The following is a 21,520-nucleotide window of genomic DNA, read 5'->3' as shown; positions in this document are numbered from 1 at the left end:
AATGAGCTTTGTTTTTGTTTATTTAAATTACCGCAGACCGTTATTTGATGACTTTTACGCTCAAATGTTGGCGGCCATTTTGAAACGAAACGGTTGTTTCCGGTTTCGCAGCAACACAGTACCTTCATAACGTTTCTAAGAAGCGTGGATTATCAATAGTAATGTTGCGTTTATGTAGAAGTTGGAAGAAATGCATTCTCAGCGTGAATTAAGAGGTACACATGAAAACTTGTTTTTATCCACCTTGTTTTGTCGCTCACTTTATTTAATTTCCTGTTCATGAAGCGTGTTAGCATGAATGCTAAACATCTGCACATGAGCCACACCGCTGTGTGCACATTTAGCCCTTTCTTTTTGTTTTGTTTTCTAGTTTAACCACCTGTCAGCTCACAGTAGTACTGTCCATTGGTGTTAGCAGTATTATTCTTACAGATGTATTAACCAACGAACACATGTGTAAGTAACAAACCTTCCTCTGCTGGAAGGAGTTGTCCACACTAAAACAAGACTAGCTTGCCAGCTGCATCTAATGATATATTTCAGAAACTCAAACCTGGTTATTAACCTTCAGGCTGTTTTATGTTCCTCCTCGTTATTATATAACCAGACTGTTTTGCAGGAGAGGAGGCAGGTCTCTATTTGTGTTGGGCAGTATTTTAAGAGGACATGCACACTGACCTGTGGTTGAGAGTTATATAAAGCATTGTTGTTATCAGTGGCACTAATGGAAAATCATTCTCAGGTTTTGTCTCTGACTGCATTGAGGTTGTGCCATTTTCAAATAGTGGAAGTTGAATCTTTTCATTGTGGCGCCGCCTAATGTCATGACATTTTTAGAGCAAGAAGTACTTGTTCTTTCAGAGCATGCCAGTTCATACTCATATACACTATATAGCCAAAAGTATTGGGTCACCCCCTTCTAATGAACATGTTTGACTACTTTAGTAATTTAGTACAAATCTTAATGTTAAAGCATATAAGGATATTCTAGGGAATTGTGTGTTTCTAATTTTATAGCAACAGTTTAGACCGGACCAAACACCAATGGCTTGTATAGACACTATGTTTACACCACTGTTCACAACGAGCTGACATTCACATCAAGTGTGAATTCATGAACGCAAGTGATATTTGGCTGGAAACTGTGGTTATATTTTAAAAAGTTAAAAATAATACTCTTTTTTTGCACACCGTTCTATTTATCAGTTGGAGCTGTAAAAAGAAAAGAAAAGTAATTTACATCTGGGACTTCGATTTACATATGTGTAATTGACAAATAAAAATTGGACTGCGTCCTATGGTGTGACAGCAAAAATGTAGAAAAAAAACTTAACACAAATAACATGAGAAAAATGTATCTTCATTCTTAGAGTTACAAATAGCATGAGAGAGATTTCTCTTCAATATTTAGAGGATTTTTTATATTTTTTTCTTCTCCCCATCACAGCATAGGACACATTGATACATCAACTACCCATATACGTTTTCAGTTTTGGGTGGAGTATCCCTTTAATGCAAAAGAGTCACAATGTGTGGCCAAGATCCACAGATAGGGTGTCAGAATTATATATATATATATATATATATATATATATTTTTTTTTTTAAGTCAAGTGAATTTTATTTGTATTATACTTTTCACAATACACATTCAGCTTTATGTAAATTAATAATGCTATTTTTTATAACTCTCTTTCTGTTCACCTTCTGATGTTTTACATGTGCTTGCACTATGTTCGACAACAGGACAAACTGATTTTATTCACCTTGTGTAGACCGCTTTTGAGGGCATTACCCAAGAATGCATTTTTGCATTTCACTGCACTGCACTTCCGTTGGTTATTTTATGTAAACATGCATTAAACTGACCTGTTTGACCATCATCTCGCAACACAGGTCAACAAAGGTCAAATTTTTAAATGCAAAACATGTTCTGGATGAACAGTCCCTTACACCGTGTAGAAACTGTGTTTGTGGAGTGGGTTTTTCCAAACTCTGTTTGTGAACTGAACATGCTAGGACCGCGACCCTGCAGTGGTTTTGTGGTTGGCTTGTGTGCTGCACTCTCAGCATGCTGCATTTAGCTTCTTGACTTGAGTGCTGTCCCTGGTTTGTGTCCTCTGGCATCCTACAGCGGAGCCAGAGCCACTGACCCAATTTCCTTCTTTATGGAGTTTGTCCAACCTCTTGCATTGCTGATACCACACAATCTAATGTAAGATTTGGCAAACCCTTATTTGAGCCTCTGCAGTATGAAATAAACAACAAAGGTCAGCCATCTTTGAGCTATGTGCTTGGCTGAGTCTGAATGCTGTCACTGGCTACATTTTCACCAGTGGTACATATTCAGTCAATGACAATCTTACTGAAGGGTAACTGCCTAAGGATTTCAGCGTATCAAACTACAGATTTCTGACAGTTCAAGAAGATCTGTACATAGTCATGTCATGTTAATTGTTTGTTTTTGATTCATAGTTTATTTCATCCAGCAGTTTTATTTTATGGTCCTTAAACAATGCTACCTGATGTGATTATTGTATTTGTCTCTTTATGCAGAACCTTGTTTATATGTGATGGCCTGAAATATAATAATCATTCAACATGGTTAAAGAACAGAAATGCATTCTTTGTGAAACTGTCTACAGCTCCAAACAGGTAAACCTGGTGATTTAAGCATACATCTTCTCCCATTTCTGCTAGAATGTGACAATTTTCCCTGAGTCCTTGTGTGACAAACTATGATTTACTTGTGCATGTTGGCACTTGTCTTGATCTATGCACATTTGCTGTCCTTTTGAGACTTTTGGTTGCAAAAAACCTTTGTCTTGCATATAAGAATAAATTCCTATTTAGAATTATTTATTGAGATTAATTTGATTTCATAATGCTATATTTTAATGGTATCTTTTTCGTTTTTAGGAGATGGAAGAGCACATGAGAAGTATGCTGCACCACCGGGAGCTGGAGAATCTGAAAGGCCGGTAAGAGCCCATGTTACACACCAATGTTACAAACTATCATGTAATCCACCTTTTTGTCAGCTGACTTCACAAAATATTTATGTTAAGTACTGTATAATGTTAATATTTCAATTTAACAATACTTTTGCATGTTCATGGTTTTCTGGTTTTCTAATGTCAGTAAATGGTCACTTGGCAGGCAGGTAAACAAATATTTAATCTTTTTTTTTTTTAGTAAGCGTTTCATTTTTGTATTAATTTTTCCAATTAGTCTTATATATTTTTGATTAATTATTAGCTTTTCATCAACTCACAAACACGAGTTTGGGAAACTCGTCTCTACACTATCAATACAATACTTTAAAAGTTCAGAGAACTGGGCCGCCTTTAAATATCAGCATTATTTGAGACATTTGTATGCTAATTATAAGACAAAATTGTTTTGATCTGTTTGACCCCAGAATTCTGTTTAAATAATTTTTAAAACATCCTTATGCAGCAAACATAAACTAGGAAGTGCATGGAAAATATTTAGGAAAATTCCTTGGTGAAAAGGTGTGGAATATGGTTATGATCAAAGATGAAAAGCATGTGTATTGTAAGGCACGTGCCTCCTTTGGTCAGTGGATAGATAAGCCGAGGCAGCTGCCTTAACCCGAGAGTATATATATATATAGTGACATTGGAAACAACTGGCAAGGCCGACAAATGACAACTGCCTCGTGACAATTATGTACATCTCTGGAATGTGAAAAGTGAGAATGACATTCTCAAATGGGTAGGGTATTGAAATCTAAATTACAAACACCATGATTTTTAGAGGTTTGTCATATTTGAGCTAATTGCATCTTGGTGGTAATGCTGCTTATAAGATCAATGTAGCTTAATGTTTAGAGCATTAATCAGAGCCCTAATTTAGTGCAGTAATCAATCATTTGCTTAATCAAATGGAAATGAGCTGCAGAACATGGAGATAATCACACAAATCATGATCACAGTCATAGTACTCAATCACACAAATCATGATCACAGTCATAGTACTCAATCACACAAAAACTTTAGAATTTTAAATTAGAAATAACAACTTTACAGACTGCTGACTGCAAAATGGCAAGCTGCCATGACACCATTTTTCAGCTCACGAGCTTGGCATTAAAGACAGCAACTATGGTAGGGAGGGGTTTTCAAGTCGGCAACTGTAAGCAGCTCGCATTACAGCTAGTCAAAGAGCTCCACCCTTGCTGCAGCCCTAAAGAGCAGAGGACGGTGGAGACAGAGGGCGGGGGGAATGCGATTTCACACCAAAATCCAATAGCTCTCCCAACCCTCGTCTCAGAGCACAGCGGACTCCATCATGACAGCGTGCTAAGGCTCAGCAGCTGCTGAGAGGGTGGTCACCCCTCTGAGCTCAAGATCTCCCAGTGCCTTCTGTTCTTGCCTGTTCATTCTAAACCGTTTGTGAAGTCCCTGAAGATGCACCACAAGATCAGGAAGATTGCATTTTTTTTCCTTTTTAGTAACGAGTTGGATTTTATTTTATGATTGAAAAGTCAGTTTGCCTCCTGATCTCTTAAAAAGACCTTAACTCATTAGACAGCCACTCAGAAGCAGTAGCTATGCCTGAGGGAAGCATTGAGCAGCCTATGTTACCCTCCGTCCCCAGGGACTGTGGACATGAGTGCCGGGTCTGTGGCATAACGGAGGTGAGTCTGACCGACTATGCTAGCCACATCTCCAGCTCTTTACATAAACAGCGCGTTGAGGATCAGAAGAACCAGCCCACAAACGAAGACCAAGATGAAGAGTACTTTGACAAGGACATTGTGCAGCTTATCGAGAAACGCAAGGAAATGATCAGGTGAGTCTTTGCTTTGCTTGCTGAATTGTATACCATTGATGGTGATTGCAGACCTGTTATCCAGTGATTAATTGCATGGTAGTGTTTAAATCTTTGTCACTGAAATGTGTTTTCTTAGTGTTTTGACCTGCAGTTCTATATTAAACTATTCTGCATACAGCTCTGATACTGGAGTCTGGTGTCATGTGAGGCCAAAAACAGCCATGACTGCAACACTTGCACTCTCACACTCTTGGATGCACACCACACCGTGCCTTTCCAGCTCAGCCCTTAAACAGTATGGGCACTATGTCTTTAAATAGTCTGACCTCACCAACTATTTTTATGCACCATGCTGTTTAAGTGAAGTGTTAGACATTAAGTTAATGACAGAAATCCATTGCTGTTTTGCCCTAATACATAATACAAGTACCAAATACCTAATAAAAATAATACAAGTAATCAAGTAATTTCCCTGTTGTTTTCCCTTGATCTCTCACGGGATAAAAAAAGACTGTCACTCACCATTTCTGTGGTCAGCCATGAAACATTTGGATATCTCCAGATCTATGTTATGTGAAGATTACAAAAAATTCGCTGCAAATCAAGACAGAAACAATAAGAAATTAATTAAAAATATCAGTAGTTCCTTGTTAATAAAAGTTTGATCCAATAAAATGAGTTTGATATTGAAACTTTCACTGATTTCTTTCATGGAAGCAGCATTTGTGGTTTAATCATTCAGGGATAAATAGGCAAACTTTGAGTCGGCAATTTGGTTTCTTCAGAGTACAATAAATGAAAGTTCTGAATGTGGGTAATTTCTGACTTTTGGTGGGGAATGCCCCAAACAGTAGAATTTTCACAAACAGTGGGTCATCAACAGCTGTCATCCTGTCACATGCCAAACTGTATCCCATCATATGGCCTCCTTACACACTGGAAGACAGGGAAAGGCAGTATTTTTAGCAGTTTTATGAGCAGTTTGTTCTTATTTCCAACTGTAAAGAAACATGCTTTTGGGTTTCTCATATTTGAATTTACATGCATTGTTGTTTAACCTATCCATTATTCACCTGTCCTCGTTGTTGAGCATGTCAGTACCATTTTTGGCAGTTAAATCATTGTATGTCACCATTTTATACTGAACTTTTATTAGGAACGAAGAGGCTTCTGCAAAGCAGGCTAAAGAAGAGCAAGAGCAACAGAGAAGGTGGCAGGAGCTTCGGACTCAGTGGCTTGGGCCAAGGCCTTTGATGTACCAGCAGTGTGGCCCTTGGGACCGGCCCTATCCCAGCTTTCCCCAAATGCCCAAAAGGGGCAGAGACTCCAATTGGCAGAACCTGAGATTTTCATCCCCTGAACGTGGCAAAAGGTTCAACCGAGATTTTAGGTGTGCCACGTGGCATGCTGAAGGACCGCCTAACTTGCAGAAATGGGAATCTGTTGGACATCAGGGAGGGAGTTTGCACAACCAAGGAAACTTCTGGGGTGCTAGACAAGGTGGCTATGGAATCTGCTCTCCACAGCTGAGAAATCAATTTTCCTGGAACAACAATCAGTTTAATGTCCCTTGGAGGGGACAATATATGTCACCACCTAGTAGGTTCTTTAAACCGTCTGCCAAAGAGCCTCAGAAGACACCCAGCAGCTCTGAGAATCAGACACAGGGTGAACAGAGTCTAGAAGAATCTGGTGGAGAGCCTGATCCTAACAAAGGTAAGGGTCAGAAGTCAGAGAAGGCTCACCGATGGGCACCATATCCACCATCTAAACTTGGGGATCCTTCATCTCAAACTAACCCTCAGCCAATGTTAGATAAGCCAGATGTGGAATCTTCTCAAACCTCTAAGGCACAAAGTTTCAAAGAGGGCAGTCAGGTCATGGAGAGGATATCACTGGCAGACCAAACAAAATGTCAGTATAAACCCACAGAACTTAAAGAGAGTGATTGCAGGGAGCAGAACAGTTCCTTCAAGAACATTGGCAATACTAGCATGGATAGTTTTGCCTACCCCTCCACCTCCACCACTAGGAAAACAGAGAACCCCAGCAAGCTTGCTGAAGATGGTTCAAAAATGAATCTCAGCCAAACAGGAAGTCAAGACTTTGTTAGCTCCAAAGGTTTTAAGCATTCCCATTCAAGCTCTGAATTCCCACCACATGCCACTTCCAATGCAGAGCAAGATAGTCTGCTGTCAGAGATGCTGCGAAAAGCTAAAGAGACATTGCTTAATAGAAATAACCCTAATGACATATCTGGTACAGAGAGCTGCCCCAAAGCAGCAAAGGCTGTGCCTCAGATGATAGAGCAAGTAGAGAGTTCAGAATTAAACAAGAATCAAAAACTGGACAAGAACAAAGGTCAAGAAAAGTTGGGTTTTGTGAGACGTTTTAGCAGTGAACGAGAGCAATTAACCAGTACTGAGACCTTAGTACAGTTTGGTAATGTGCGCAATGACTGTAGGCCGTCTCTGCAGTCCTTACAAGTTAGTACCTCCACTATGGACCACGAAGATGAGGATTGTGGTGAAATGGAAGAAGATCCTCACTTACCAGTACAAGATCAAGTCATGGATACACTGGATGAAGGTTTGTGCTCAGCTGGTGAGGGGTCCCACAGCAGCCCGTCCCAACAAACTGCAGGTGGCTCTGTGCCCTCTCTAAGTAAGCTTGCATTGCCCGCATGTCTCCAAAGGGATCTGAACCGTCATATTGGCCCCAAAGGCAAAGCAGCATCCCATGAACCCAACTTGAATATTGCCAGACGTATTAGAAATGTGAGTGGCACAAGAAAAAATGAGACCGAGAAGGACGCAGGACTTATTAAGCCCACCTTGCGACAGCTGATTAGCTCCTCTGGCTCAAGACGGAATGTAAACTGGGACCAGGTCTACCAAGAAGTCAACCGGAAGAAGCAGGTCAAGGGCTTACCAAGGTACTGCATGAGTATTTCTTCATTTTCTGTTTACTCGCATACAATTGTTACTTCCTTCATACCTTAATATGTCCTGAATCTTTTCAGATTTGGTATAGAAATGGTGCCCTGTGAACCTGAGGGTCCGAACCAAATGGAGGATAATGATGTACCTCTTTCTGAGGGCTTTCATTGGGACTCTCTGTTTGAATTTAGTCAAGTGCCTTCCCGCAAGCGAAGCTTGTCTGAAAGCAATGTGGTCAAAGAAAGCCCTGCTGGAACCAGCTCCCTCCCCAAAGCTGTAGACCCAGTGAGGGACTCTCCTGCCTGTGGCCACTTACAGCCACCGAGGAGAGAGGAGCTGCAGTCCACAGGTTGTCTGGAGAATCAAGGTTCGAAGGGGCCTTCTAAGGGCCCTGAGGAAGTTGAAGAAGACGGTGGTTGTATATCAGAGTCTGAACTGATTGACACTCAAGGAACTGGGAAGAAACGCAGAGCTCCTGGGGTAAGCTTCATACTGTCTACTATGGTTTATTCTTGACATACTCAGAAACACAGTAGCTCTAATTCTAATGTAGTTAGCAACCTGCTACATTACATAGCTGCTTCAAAGGCAGCATTCAGTGTCATTTTTTTTTTAATGTTCTACAGCAGAGGTGCCCAATTCTGTTCCTGGAGATCTACCTTCCTGCAAAGTTCAGCTCCAACCCTGATCACACAACTGAACCAACTAATTAAGATCATCAGCAACACTCGATAATTACAGACAGGTGTGTTTGATCAGGGTTGGAACTGAACACTTGCAGGTAGGTAGATCTCCAGCAACAGGATTGGGCACCCCTGTTCTGCATAAACATTAATGCAAGAAGAACGTAAATGAAATATAATTCTTGCCATTACCTAATTGTTGGGTCTTTCCACTAGGATGTTGTGTCTCCAGGGATTTCTAACGAAGATAGGAAAAACAAGAGGCAAAAAATTAAGTCTAAGAAAGGTAAGGAAACTATTTTATTCAATTTTTTTATAAACAAAAATAATGCAGTGTCCTTAATTGAGTGTTTTAATGTTTCTATGTATTGTGTTTTGAAGAACGCTCGCAAGTGGATCAGTTGCTGGCTGTCTCTCTACGTGAAGAGGAGCTTAACAGCTCTCTTCAGGCTGTGGACAATAGTCTTATTCAGGCACGTGCTGCCCTGCAAGCTGCTTATTTGGAAGTACAGCGCTTGCTTATGGTCAAACAACAGGTAAGACGGTAGCGCTAACAAAAATGTATTTAATTGTTCTCAGCCCTCACTGGGCTGCCACTAGATTTTACAGTTTTTTTTATTAACGATTTTACAGGTAACGAATGAGATGAACTCCTTGAGAACCAAGCGCATTGAAATTCTTCAAGGAATGCAAGGTACAAAAATCAGAAAGCAGGAGTCATGTAATCATATTTATTAACTTTATAAATCTAAGGTTAATGATAAGGAAAGTCAGATTAATACCTCATATATTTTCATACTGTACAAATTACAGGTATATTAAGAGATATTACAGTAAGTGCCTTACAAAATCTTATTTGTTACTGATAAAAAAATAAATATGGACATAAATTCTTTTTCAGGTGAATTTGAATCAAAAGAAAGAGAGAGGAACAGTGAGGAGATCTTAACATCTTCATCGACCCAGGTTTCTCAGATCACCGCCAATCCTGTTCCCTCAACAACAGTTGCTCACACATCCTCTTTAACCTCTTTACTGCCTGTTACCATAAAACAGGAGCCCATCTCTCAATGTAACCCCATTCCTGAGCCTAACCTTGTCAAAAGCCCCCTCCCAGCACCTCAAAGTACCGCATCTGTCCAAGCTGTGTTTGCAGCTTGTCAAACAGGTAGGTTCCCATCACTAAATTGCAGTTTAGAGGTTGCTATTTCTAGCAGTACTGAATTATAAAATGTTTATTTTTCATTTAAAACAGATACTACCTTCAACACTAAGATAAAGGCTTCACAAGACGCCACAAGCATGGCTTTGACAGCAGCTTCCTCAGTTCACAAATTACAGCCATCACCCGTCACAGAAATTCATCAAAATTTGAGCTCTCAAGAGGGGTTAGCCAACCCATCTTCCTCACTAATGTCTGCAACCCTCTCTCCTAAGCCACTGTCTCCCTCTAACCACCTAGAAACTAACCCAGTTAAGCGTGTTCGAAAGCTAAAGAAGAGAAAGTGTCTTAATAAAGCTAAGTTGAACGAGCAGCCTCAAATCAGCGAATCTGAGCTTGACGCTGAGCAGCCCGCTCCTCGACCAGCCCGGAAGTGTCGACCTCATCGGCGATCCAGCAGCACCTTCGTCTCACCCCCTGCACCAGAAGAGAAAGATGAGAATGAAGAGATGGTGGTGAACGAAGCTTCAAAGGCACAACCACAGGGAACCAAGCTAGCAACACCGCCAGTGAATGAAGATCACTCCGAATCCTCTGAACTGGAGATGGTGGAGCTTCCCCCACCTGATATTGATATTGTCAATCTAGATTCTTCAGACCCAGATGAGATGCCTGAAAAGAAGGCCAAGGAGTCAGCCACTGCGAACACAACAGACCATGCCGTCAAAGACCCTCAAAATCTTGCCTGCAATGAAGTCACCTCCACCAGTGAAATTGATACTAGCAGTATAGTCAAGACTTGTGAAAGGTAACTCTCATGGTTTGAATTGGGATTTTCTAAATAATTCTTCTTAATATCTTATAGTAGGGGGTGTCCATTCCTGAGCCTGGAGGGCCTGCATAGTTTAGCTCCAACCTGACACAGCACACTACCCTAGAGATTTCTCATAATCCTAAAGACCTCAATTAGTAGGTTCTGGTGTGTAAGTTAGGACCAGATCTAAACTTTGTGGGATAGTAGCCCTCCAGGAGCAGGATTGGACACCCCTTTCTTATAGCAATGATGGTAAGCTTGTAAAGGAAAACGGGATCCTTTGAACTGAATTTGACTTCTATATGATTGCTTCAAATCTGGACCAAACTGAATTTATTCTACATCTGCAGTGTAGTGTTGGGCAATATTGCTCCATAGTCATATCGTCCTATCGTTAACCTGTGAGATCGCCGATACACAATATTATCATGCTAATTTATTCAATTAATTACTTAAAATCAGTGAACCAACTCCAGGGTACGGCTAAAAGTAGCCTTGTTTAATCTATTAGCTACACATTATATCTTTTTAGTCATGTAGCAAATGGATGTTGTAAAATATTTTTAATATGACTGAATTTGTATTTAACATGATAACGATTTTATAGAAACATTGTAAGTTACTAATTTTAATGCTTACATTTCCTCAGTTATTCAAACAGCAGCTACAGTAAATGAGCAAAGAATATTTACATTATAGCATGAGTTTATGCACTTTATGATACACTGTGTGATAAATGAATCTCTTATACTTAATCGCACATACGTCTGCATGTGTAAAACAGTGTGATTAGAAAGTGGATCACGGTGAAAAATACTAATCAAACTAGCTGTAGTTAGGACTTGAGTGTGGGAACACCTTAATAGTTTGTCAGAAAAACAAGATGGGATTTCCTAAAAGTGTTTTTAATCTGAAAGATCTCTGAGGCGAGTAACCATTCTGAATGATGGAAGATATTGTTTAACAAGCATTAGGCTGTTGGGCTTTGAAGATGGTAGAAAACACAGCAGATTGTGGTGGGCGAGAGTACACATACATAACAGCTACAGATACAGCTTGTTTAATGTCATGTTCACTGACAGATGGTCTTGCCCTTTTGGTACCTTGACTCTTTCTGTTTGTTGTCACCTGAAGTTTCTCAGTGTTGCAATATTAAAATTTCTCTTTTTTTATTGTTACAGTGAAACAAAATCAGCCTCAGTGTTGGAGTCCAAGGTGCCTTCAGGTATGTGTTATGTTCAAAAACATATTTGGAAGCTGTAGCAAATGTACCATTAATACCACTTAACTTCTGCTTTTGCAAAATGTATTGTCTTAAACATAAGATATGTCATGTGCGAGTCACTTACCTGTCACTTATTTAATTAAATTACATTTTTAGTGCTGTCAAATGATTAATCGCATCCAAAATAAAAGTTTTTGTTTGTGTATGTGTACTGTGTATATTTATTATGTATATAAAAATACAAACACATTATATATATTTTGAATATTTACGTTTATGCTTTTATATATTCATATTCTTATATTATATATAAATATATTTAATATATAAAAATAAAAGATTTTTGTGTTTGCATTTATATATACATAATAAATACACACATATATTATGTAAACAAAACCTTTTATTATGGATGCGATTAATTAATTAAGTTTTATTTTTTTTACCTCTGGTAGCAGTGAGTTATATTCGTCTAGTTCTGTGCTCGGTGCAGTTGTAGCAGAACGACCAAATTAGAATACTCACACGATCAGCCTACAGAAATATTTCATCAAGTCCATAAATTACTTTTTAAGGGCAAGGTATTCTTAGTGCCTGTAAGTTTTATACTCAACCTGTGCCTCTGAGAGTGACTGCCAGGATGACAACCCTGAGAAATCTCCCAACTCGTGTACAAAATCAGTGCGCTGGTTTCTTGGGAACTCCATTAGATGACTCAAATTAAACCTTATAGCACTGTCATATTAACTCACTTTCCCAAAGGATCGGTTAAAAAGGTTAAAATTGTGATTATGATCATTTTTGATGATCAGCCCTAATTTTGCATTGTGATGGTGACTTAGATCCCAAGTTTATTTCTGTTTTGACACGTCACGGATGCTTAGCCAATGTCTTCAGCTGAACACATAGCCTTTCAAACTATACTTCGATATTTTTATCAAAGCAAATTTTAACCACAAGTTTGTATTGTGTTCTCTTTGTTACGTAACAGCACATGCATTATCTAGACACGCATCTCTTTCATAGTGTTAATGTTTCACTCAATAACTGATATGTTGGTGTGTGTTTTATCAGATATATCAGATCCTGGGGAAGAGGAGGTTCCAACAGAAGGGGAGTTTGAAGGCCATCAAGAGGCTGTGAATGCAATGCAGATCCATAACGGACTGCTCTACACTTGCTCAGGGGACCGCACTATACGCGCTTTCAATCTGATCGTAAGACTTTGTAAAAAATTGTCTGAAGCATGTAGTTTAGTAAAAGCGTTTCAACATGAATATGATGATCTATGAATGTAGTTTACATACTGGTTTCTTTAAGAAGTCTCCTCATTGTTGTTGCAGAGCCGGAAGTGTATGGCGGTGTTTGAAGGTCACAGCAGTAAAGTGAATTGTCTGTTGGTGTCATGTGGAGGAGGCCTGCAACAGCGCCTGTACTCAGGATCAAGTGACCAGACCATCCGCTGTTACAACCTCAAGGTACTTTGATTCACACTGCTTTTGAAATAGTCCACCCAAAAATGAAAAGTATCATCACATTGATGTTGTTTGCAACTTTTTTCCTTCAATAGAACATGAAAGTTTTCAGATGCACAGGCTGCACTTTAGTAGAAAGTGATTCACATTGTCAAAAAGAACCACAAAATAGTTCATACAACTTTTTATGTACTAGATCTGTGTGAGGAAATAACTGATATTTAAAGGAATAATTCTCTTACAATTACATTTTTGTCACCAGTTATTAGTTCCAGGCTCAAATTACACACAAAATGCAAACTTTCTTGTTTTCTTTCATATATTTAAAGTTAGTTATTACGGAATGTCTTGCACCAAAAAGGGCAAAAAGCACCATAAAAGCTGATCAAAGTATTAGAAGTAGAACTGATAAAAGTATAATATGTATTATCTAAAAAAATATTGAATGATTAAAATTAATATATATATATTTATGTGGTGGTGATGGCGCAGTGGATAAGACACATGCCTTTGGTGTGAGAGACCCGGGTTCGAATCCACTGTGAGACACCAATGTGTCCCTGAGCAAGACACTTAACCCCTAGTTGCTCCAGAGGCGTGCGACCTCTGACATATATAGCAATTGTAAGTCGCTTTGGATAAAAGCGTCAGCTAAATGAATAAATGTAAATGTAAAATATATATATATATATATATATATATATATATATATATATATATATATATATATATATATATATATATATATATATATATATATATATATATATATATATATATAATTTATTTTATTTTTTTTATTATAATAAGCTATTCGTTTTTTAAAAATCTAATATTCATGTTTTATTTAATCTTTATTGTATTTACTACTAAAAACAAATTTTTCAATAGTTTTAGTTAACAACACTGTTGGACATCCTGCCTAACATAATTTTTTTGGAAGAAAGTAATTAACATGAGTTTCAATAATAATGGCACTGATGATAGAATGACAAGAATTTTAAGTCCTTCTATTTTAGCGATTTCTTTATACTGTTATTTTGTCATGTCTTTCTATAGCATTGAGAATATTATAAGATTTGTTTTTTTTTCTCAGACAACAGTGTGTGTGGAACAGCTGTCTCTCCCAGATCGAGTGCTTTGTCTTCATAATCGTTGGAAAATTCTCTATGCCGGTCTTGCCAATGGCTCTGTGATCACCTTCAGTCTTAGGGTATTAAGTCTTCAATTAATCAAAATTCAGAGTTTGGGCTAAAATAAGCTAAATTTAGCAAAGATCAGCTGAGAGCTTATTGAGTCATCTGTTCCCTGATTGTGGGGTAATTAACTTTTCTCTCATCTCCTGCAGAACAATAGGCAGCTGGATGTGTTCGAGTGCCACGGCCCGCGGGCTGTAAGTTGCCTGGCGACAGCTCAGGAAGGGGCTCGACGTATCCTGCTGGTTGGCTCTTATGATGCCACCATCAGCGTTAGAGATGCTAAGAGTAGCTTGCTGCTGCGAACGCTGGAGGGCCACAGCAAAACTGTGCTCTGCATGAAGGTTTGTGTCTGATCACATTTTTCCAAATGATTATGCTTAATGCAGTTATATTAAAACTGCATTATAAAACAACACTGAGTTATATATTAAAAAGAGTGGCCAGGATATCCTTTAAAAATATTATTTTGTGCCACACAAGAAGAAATAAAGTCAAGAACCCTAAGTTTTTATTTGTTTCTTCTCTTCAGGTGGTGAATGATTTGGTGTTCAGTGGCTCGAGTGACCAGTCTGTGCATGCTCATAATATTCATGTGAGTACTTAATGCACAGTGTTTCTCATTGAGAAGCGAAAATTAAGTGTCTTGTTTGTATCTTATTCACTTCTTTGTCTCTGGATCTCCAGACAGGAGAACTGGTGAGGATTTATAAGGGTCATAGTCATGCCGTCACTGTGGTGGCCATACTGGGAAAGGTGATGGTCACCGCATGCCTGGATAAACTGGTCCGTGTGTACGAGCTCCAGGTATAAATGACACATTCACATTGCACATACCTTTATACCAAAGCTTGTCAAAAAATGTCCCCTCCATGTCCAGCTAAAATCATAAGGCAAAAAAAAGATTATTTTATTTTTTTAGAACTGTTATAGTTTTTTTCTTATTTTCTGGGCAGTTATACTGACATCCTTTCTTTTTTTTATGCGTTACTTTTATTATTCTCGTAATTCTCAGTGATAACTGTAATTCTGTAAAAATAATGTATATTGTATATTGTATATATATAATAAAGTATATTGTTGTTGATTAAAACTATTAAAAATGGTTTGTAATAATTGAAATAAACTTATTTAAATATGTATATTCGACCTTAAACTTGAAAAACTGATTATAAAAATTATTTGCAGATAATTTCCAAGGCAGCATTTCTAATTTTCATTTAAGTTGAAGTATTAAAACTGAAATATAAAAAATAAAGCATTAAAAATAATTTACCTGGGATTCCCATTTAAAAATAATAAGAATAATAATGACAAAAAAAACATGAAATAAATGCAATTCAAATGAAAGCTAACAATACAAAAATAAAAGATAAATAATATATTACGTAAATAACACTAAAACTGGTGTCATTAAACAGTATATTTTTATTAAAATCATGAAATATTACAATGCTGTACGAATACTTTAAAGTTTAAAAATTACATTATGGTAATAAGAATGTGAACAAGAATTTTTTTTCAAAAACATGTTAATGAACATTTGTGAGATCAAATACTTAAAGGGATAGTTTACACAAAAATTTAAATTCGGTCATTAATTACTCACCCTCATGTCGTTCCAAACCCGTAAGACCTTCGTTCATCTTCGGAACACAAATTAAGATATTTTGATGAAATCTGAGAGCTCTCTGACCCTCCACAGACAGCGTGGGTCCTAACACGATCAAGGTCCAAAAAACTTAGTAAGGACATCATTAAAATAGTCCATGTGACATCAGTGGTTCAATCGTTAATTTACGAAGCTATGCGCAAAGAAAACAAAAATAACAACTTTATTCAACAATTGGTCTCCTCCGCGTTACCCTCGTGCTATTTTGGAGAGTATCACATACGTAAACAACATATGCAACATATGTACACGGATACGTTGTTTACGTTCAGTTCAAAGCGTGAACAATGTAAACAGCGGATCTGACACAGAACAGCATACGTCGTTACGTATGTGATACCCTCCAAAATGGCGCTATAGGGTGACGCAGAGGAGATGAATTGTTGAATAAAGTCATTATTTTTGTTTTCTTTGCGCACAAAAAGTAATCTCGTAGGTTCGTAAAATTACTGTTGAACCACGTGGATTATTTTAACGTTGTCCTTGGTACGTTTTTGGACCTTGATCGTGTTAGGATCCTTGCTGTCTGTGGAGGGTCAGAGAGCTCTCAGATTTCATCAAAATATCTTAATTTGTGTTCCAAAGATGAACGAAGGTCTTACAGGTTTGGAACGACATGAGAGTGAGTAATTAATCAAAGAATATTTTACTTTGGGGTGAACTATCCCTTTAATTGTAATGAAATTAATGTCATAATGTAAAAAATATCAGTGGTCCATTTTCTTGGATTCACTCACGACTGGATTCACTCATGACATGAGTTGGATTAAAGTGATATTGTTGTGTGCTTGTTGTAACCTATTTTTGTGATATTGATCATATCTCTGGTTTCCAGTCTCATGACAGACTTCAAGTGTATGGTGGACATTCAGACATGGTGATGTGTATGGTTATCCACAAGAGCATGGTGAGCGTATCTTCTTAACACCCTACTGGGGTCCAAAACCAGATTTCATAAAGATTTACAAGCATTAAGTAAGTAAGTGATTCTAAAAATGAGGCTGGTGGTGGTTTGTCTGTTGCAGATCTACACAGGCTGCTATGATGGGAGCGTGAGAGCTGTCAGACTGAACCTGATTCAGAACTACCGCTGCTGGGTAAGAAACTGAGGTCATGACAGACTCAGTTAGACTGAAAGAGATTTCTGATGCCAGTTAATGTGTGTTGCATGATTCTTCTCAGTGGTACGGTTGTACGCTAATCTTTGGCGTGATGGAGCACCTGCAGCAGCACCTACTGAACGACCACACCAGCCCAGCACAGCAAACATTCAAATGCCGCTGGAGGAACTGCGACACCTTCTTCACCACCCGCAACGGCTCTAAACAGGTACGCCAGCTCTCTGCCACTCTGCATGCCACTTTCATACATGAAAACCATAAAGACGTACTGCAAAAGGGAATTTTTGTATATTTTGCTTCATGTACCACAGCTGTTGCACAAATGATGGCTTTCTGTGTTTGATACTTAAAGCTATCATCAAACATGCATTTGTCAAAAAATATTCAACCTGCTGCATCAGAAACTAGAAATCACTGGAAAAACGAATGATGGGTCGGGTACAATTTATTTTCATGATGGTTAGCCACCTTTTCCTACCAGTTCTCATTACATTAATGCAACAAAATAGATTTTATCATGGTTTTATGTTATCACAATTAAAAAATATACGTTTAATTAAAATAAATACATTTGTAATTTAACATTTTTAACCAAAACCCTTTGACTACTGTTCCAAATATGGGGTCAGTTAGATTTTTTATTCTTGAAAGAATTAATTTTAGAAAATTGCATTAAATTGATTGAAAGTGACAGTTGAGACATATGTGACCGTGAACCACAAAAATTATCATAAGGGTCAATTTTTTAAAATATCATCTGAAATACAACTATTTGAAAATGTGGAATTTGAGTGTGCAAAAAAATCTGAATATTGAGAAAATCGCATTTAAAGTTGTCCAAATAAAGTTTTTAGCAATGCAAATTATTAATCAAAAATTGTTATTAGTTTTGATATATTTACGGTAGGAAATTCACAAAATATCATAATTTTTGGCATAAAAGAAAAATCAATAATTCTGACGCATACAATGTATTGTTGGCTATTGCTACAAATATACCCCAGCGACTTTAGACTGTTTTTGTGGTCCAGGGTCACATATAACAACATAAAATATTTCCATTTAAAATTTTTATTTATCAAATAATTCTAAATAAAAAAAAAATAATAATTGGTTTCCACAAAACTATTGTAGAAGTGTTTCTGTAGCAGCAAATCAGCATGCCATCACAGGAATAAATAGCATTTTAAGAAATATATTAAACTGTAAAACTGTTTTAAATTTTAAAAACCTTTCACTATATTACTGTTTTATTGTATTTTCATCAAATAAATGTGGTAAGCATAAGAGACTTAAAACATTAAAAAAAAAAATGTCTTACTGACCCCAAACTTTTGAATGGGTCAAAAATGTGATTTTATATATAATATTAAATAACAATTTTAATGTCTTTTATTTGTTTTAAACATTGATATGACTCTTGTCTTTGTAGGCAGTGCATTGTCACATGCAGAAACATGCTGAGGACGACAGTAAAATGGAGCCATGAGGGGCCAAGGCGATTTCACAGACATAGTCTCCTCTTTTCCCATATTGGGAATGTCTCATTCAGTCCTCACCAGAGGAGCTCTGTTCATGGGCATATTTTTATATGATCCATCAGATACCAACAAACTGCCACCAATGCCACAATTTAAATAATGATGGTTGATTTTATACTCTGAGAAATTGGCTTTAAGTTAAAAAAAAAAGACAAGTATTATTGTAATTTCAAACAAAAAGAAAAGCATTTCTCTATAAGTGGATTTGATTTGTTGGTATTTTGACGAGAGGACGTTTTTTACATGTGCCTCCTCTCTTTCACTTCTATCTGAAGTGTGAAATATGCTCAATTCTTTTATACTGACATGGCATTGCTCTGATACTCTCCTGGAAGGGATTGATTTCTGTATCAGATGCTTCTCCAAGTCTCTCATCTGATCATACACCGTATAGTATTGTCAGCTCTGAGATTTACTGACCAAATAAAGACAGAAACTGTGGGAAACATTTGGGTACCGGTACAGCCAAAGAGGTGCGGCAGCTCCCTCAGCAAACACGTGTAGCTCACTATTGTGTGTGCCATATGACTTTACAGATCCTCTGATGTAGAGTGAATTCAGAAAGCATGAGACTTTTTTAGGCGAGCAACCAGATTTTAGTGTTGTAACATTGCAGGTTTTTATGAAAGACAAGGTCAATCGATTTTCCAGTTACATGGTACCTGTCAAAGCAATCTGTTATTATGGGATACTTACATTTCAATATGGTTTACAAATACAAAAATCAAGTTGTGTCTGGTGATTTTATTTGGTTTTCTTTTTTGAATCTATTTCCAAGAATTATTAGTTGTTTTGGTTTCTCTGTGGTTGCTCACCAATGGTGAAGTAAAGTTGAAGGATTCAGGTTTGCCGTGAGTCTTCAGTTGAAATGTTTGCTGTGCTGTTGACGGAGACTGTGATGTGGCAGTTGGTGTGCGTAAACCTTTGAGAACAAACGTGAATGTGTTTTATGGCACAGTGTGAACGAGAAGACAAGATCATTTTATTTTCCTTATCTTTTTTTCTGTAGAGAAGTTGTTTTTTTCATCTTCACAGTATTTTGTGGCATTTGTGCCAATGAGATTTGTAGTTTTATGCAAGTCCAGGTGGGTCCTCACACAGGAAAGTACCTTTATTTTGCTGCGTGAGAGTGAAAGTTGTAGGGGTGATAAACATGGGAGGTGTTTTTGTGCAGTTGGGGAGTGTATTACTTCACTTCCTATAATCCTCAGCCCTGTTGCGCACACACAAACCAAAACTTAGTGTAACCATAAACTGCAAACATCTTAATATCCTAACTTGGTTTTTATATACAGTAACAGCACTCTCATGTTGAAATATAACATTTTACTACCCCTGAAGAGTTGTTTTTTTTAACTATATATGGTCACTTTTTTCTGGTTTTTAGTTCTATCATAATGGATAAATTTACAGTTTGTTTTTTCACCAAGTCATAACCTTTGAAATGCGTCTCAGCTCTTTTGCTATAGTTGTGTGTTGCTGAGGAGAGATTTGCAGCCAACCTCTTACCTGGTATTCCCAAGTTTCTCACACTTGTTCATTTCAAATACTGTTAAAATCTTTATAGACATTTTGTACACAAGTGCTATTGAAACAAAAAGAAATAAAAATAAAAAAGCTGTTCTGTGCCACTGTGTGCAATTCTTTTATCCTAAGGGGAAATTTGGGTTCATGGAGTTTATATTCCCGTTACGTTTTTAAGTAATAACTTCTTTTAACACCATGTCTACACCAGACGCAAGCAAGATTTTTTAAAATATATTTATGGAATATATATGCTTGTTTAATGTCTATTTCTACAATATAAGGTTACGTGGTTATTAAATGCCGAGACTCAAATTTTGTAACATGGCTGATAAAAAATCTGATGAAATATCCTGCTTATATACTGTAGAGCTTTTACAGACCCTTTAAAAAAAGAATAAAACAACTCTCCATTTATTTTATTTTGTAATTGCCACTTATGCTTGTGTAAATAATTAGGCTTTTTTTTCCTCCTGGGAAAGCACTTCAAGCAAGAACTACACATTTATTTTGTTAAACGGCTGAAGTCATTTGAACAAAAGCTTAAATGTGGGTCAAGCACAAAAAAAAAAGCCTAGGTTCGACCCATGTCTACACCCACAGTAATGAAATAAAAACCCTGAATGTTGCCATCCATCATGAAATCTGAGATGTTTCCTAATGATTCTCCTCTAGTAGTTTTTGATATTCATTTCCTTACCTGGTTCTCCATGTTAACTTACAAACATAAATGTCTCACAAACAACCAGGATTGAAATAAGGACCACCTACATGGTCCTCGTGCAAGCTTTTTTAATGGATTTTGCTATTACCAAATCAAAATGGGAGTCTGGGGATGTATGTAGTGCATATATGGGTAAAGATGGAAAGACATTTTATTTTAAGAAATCTGAATCAGAAAGAGTTGTAGTAAGTGAAAACGCTGAGGTTTGTTTGTGTAGTTTCACAAATCTACTCCATATGTGGTGTGAAATCAGAAACCAATCTGGATTGTGTTTCAGTGTGAATGGTCAAACCAGATTTCATGTAGTTTTTCTCATTTTAAGGCATCGTGTGTAAAATGTAATAAGAAGTGTGCAATACTGTTTCTTTTTAGTGTTATAGTTCTATGTAATATTAGATAATCAATTATATATTAGGTCCATCAGCATATCGCAAAAGGAAATCTGAAACATTAGCACCTTTTGAGGCTAGTTGAGGTAAAAGAGAAATGCTGCCTGTAACACCACTGTAGACAAACTGAATGAAGTTCATGCAAAAAGCTAATCTGAGGAATGAATTACAATGAAAACCAGCAACTATGACGTGCCTCAAAAGTCACTACGCCCCCAAAAATGTTTGCAATCTGACTTAAAAAATGTGACGTCGG

The 21,520-nt window shown here is 37.3% G+C and overlaps 1 protein-coding gene across 1 annotated transcript; it reads left to right on the top strand.

Moving 5' to 3' along the window:
* Nucleotides 1-81: 81 nt before the first annotated feature.
* LOC306850813 (zinc finger protein 106-like) lies at nt 82-20,256 on the top strand. The gene is made up of 22 exons (XM_079386710.1): nt 82-215; nt 2,556-2,654; nt 2,919-2,980; nt 4,623-4,817; nt 5,956-7,734; nt 7,822-8,218; nt 8,638-8,707; nt 8,803-8,957; nt 9,055-9,115; nt 9,323-9,589; nt 9,677-10,391; nt 11,579-11,622; nt 12,697-12,839; nt 12,966-13,100; nt 14,194-14,310; nt 14,446-14,637; nt 14,826-14,888; nt 14,981-15,100; nt 16,801-16,872; nt 16,991-17,062; nt 17,148-17,294; nt 18,519-20,256. The coding sequence occupies exons 2-22, from the start codon at nt 2,601-2,603 to the stop codon at nt 18,573-18,575; spliced, it is 4,917 nt and encodes a 1,638-aa protein (XP_079242836.1). The 5' UTR covers nt 82-215; nt 2,556-2,600; the 3' UTR covers nt 18,576-20,256.
* The last annotated feature ends 1,264 nt before the right edge of the window (nt 20,257-21,520 follow it).

This window comes from Barbus barbus, assembly GCF_936440315.1.
Source record: "Barbus barbus genome assembly, chromosome: 30".
NCBI lineage: Eukaryota > Metazoa > Chordata > Actinopteri > Cypriniformes > Cyprinidae > Barbus > Barbus barbus.
The sequence above is the reverse complement of the archived record's forward strand: the minus strand, read 5'-3'. Positions and strand labels throughout refer to the sequence as shown.

Coding starts and splice junctions, on each gene's coding strand:
- LOC306850813 (XM_079386710.1), top strand. CDS start 2,601: ATGGTTAAAGAACAGAAATGCATTCTTTGTGAAACTGTCTACAGCTCC. Junction 8,708..8,802: donor AAAAATTAAGTCTAAGAAAG/GTAAGGAAACTA, acceptor TGTGTTTTGAAG/AACGCTCGCAAGTGGATCAG. Junction 11,623..12,696: donor GGAGTCCAAGGTGCCTTCAG/GTATGTGTTATG, acceptor GTGTTTTATCAG/ATATATCAGATCCTGGGGAA.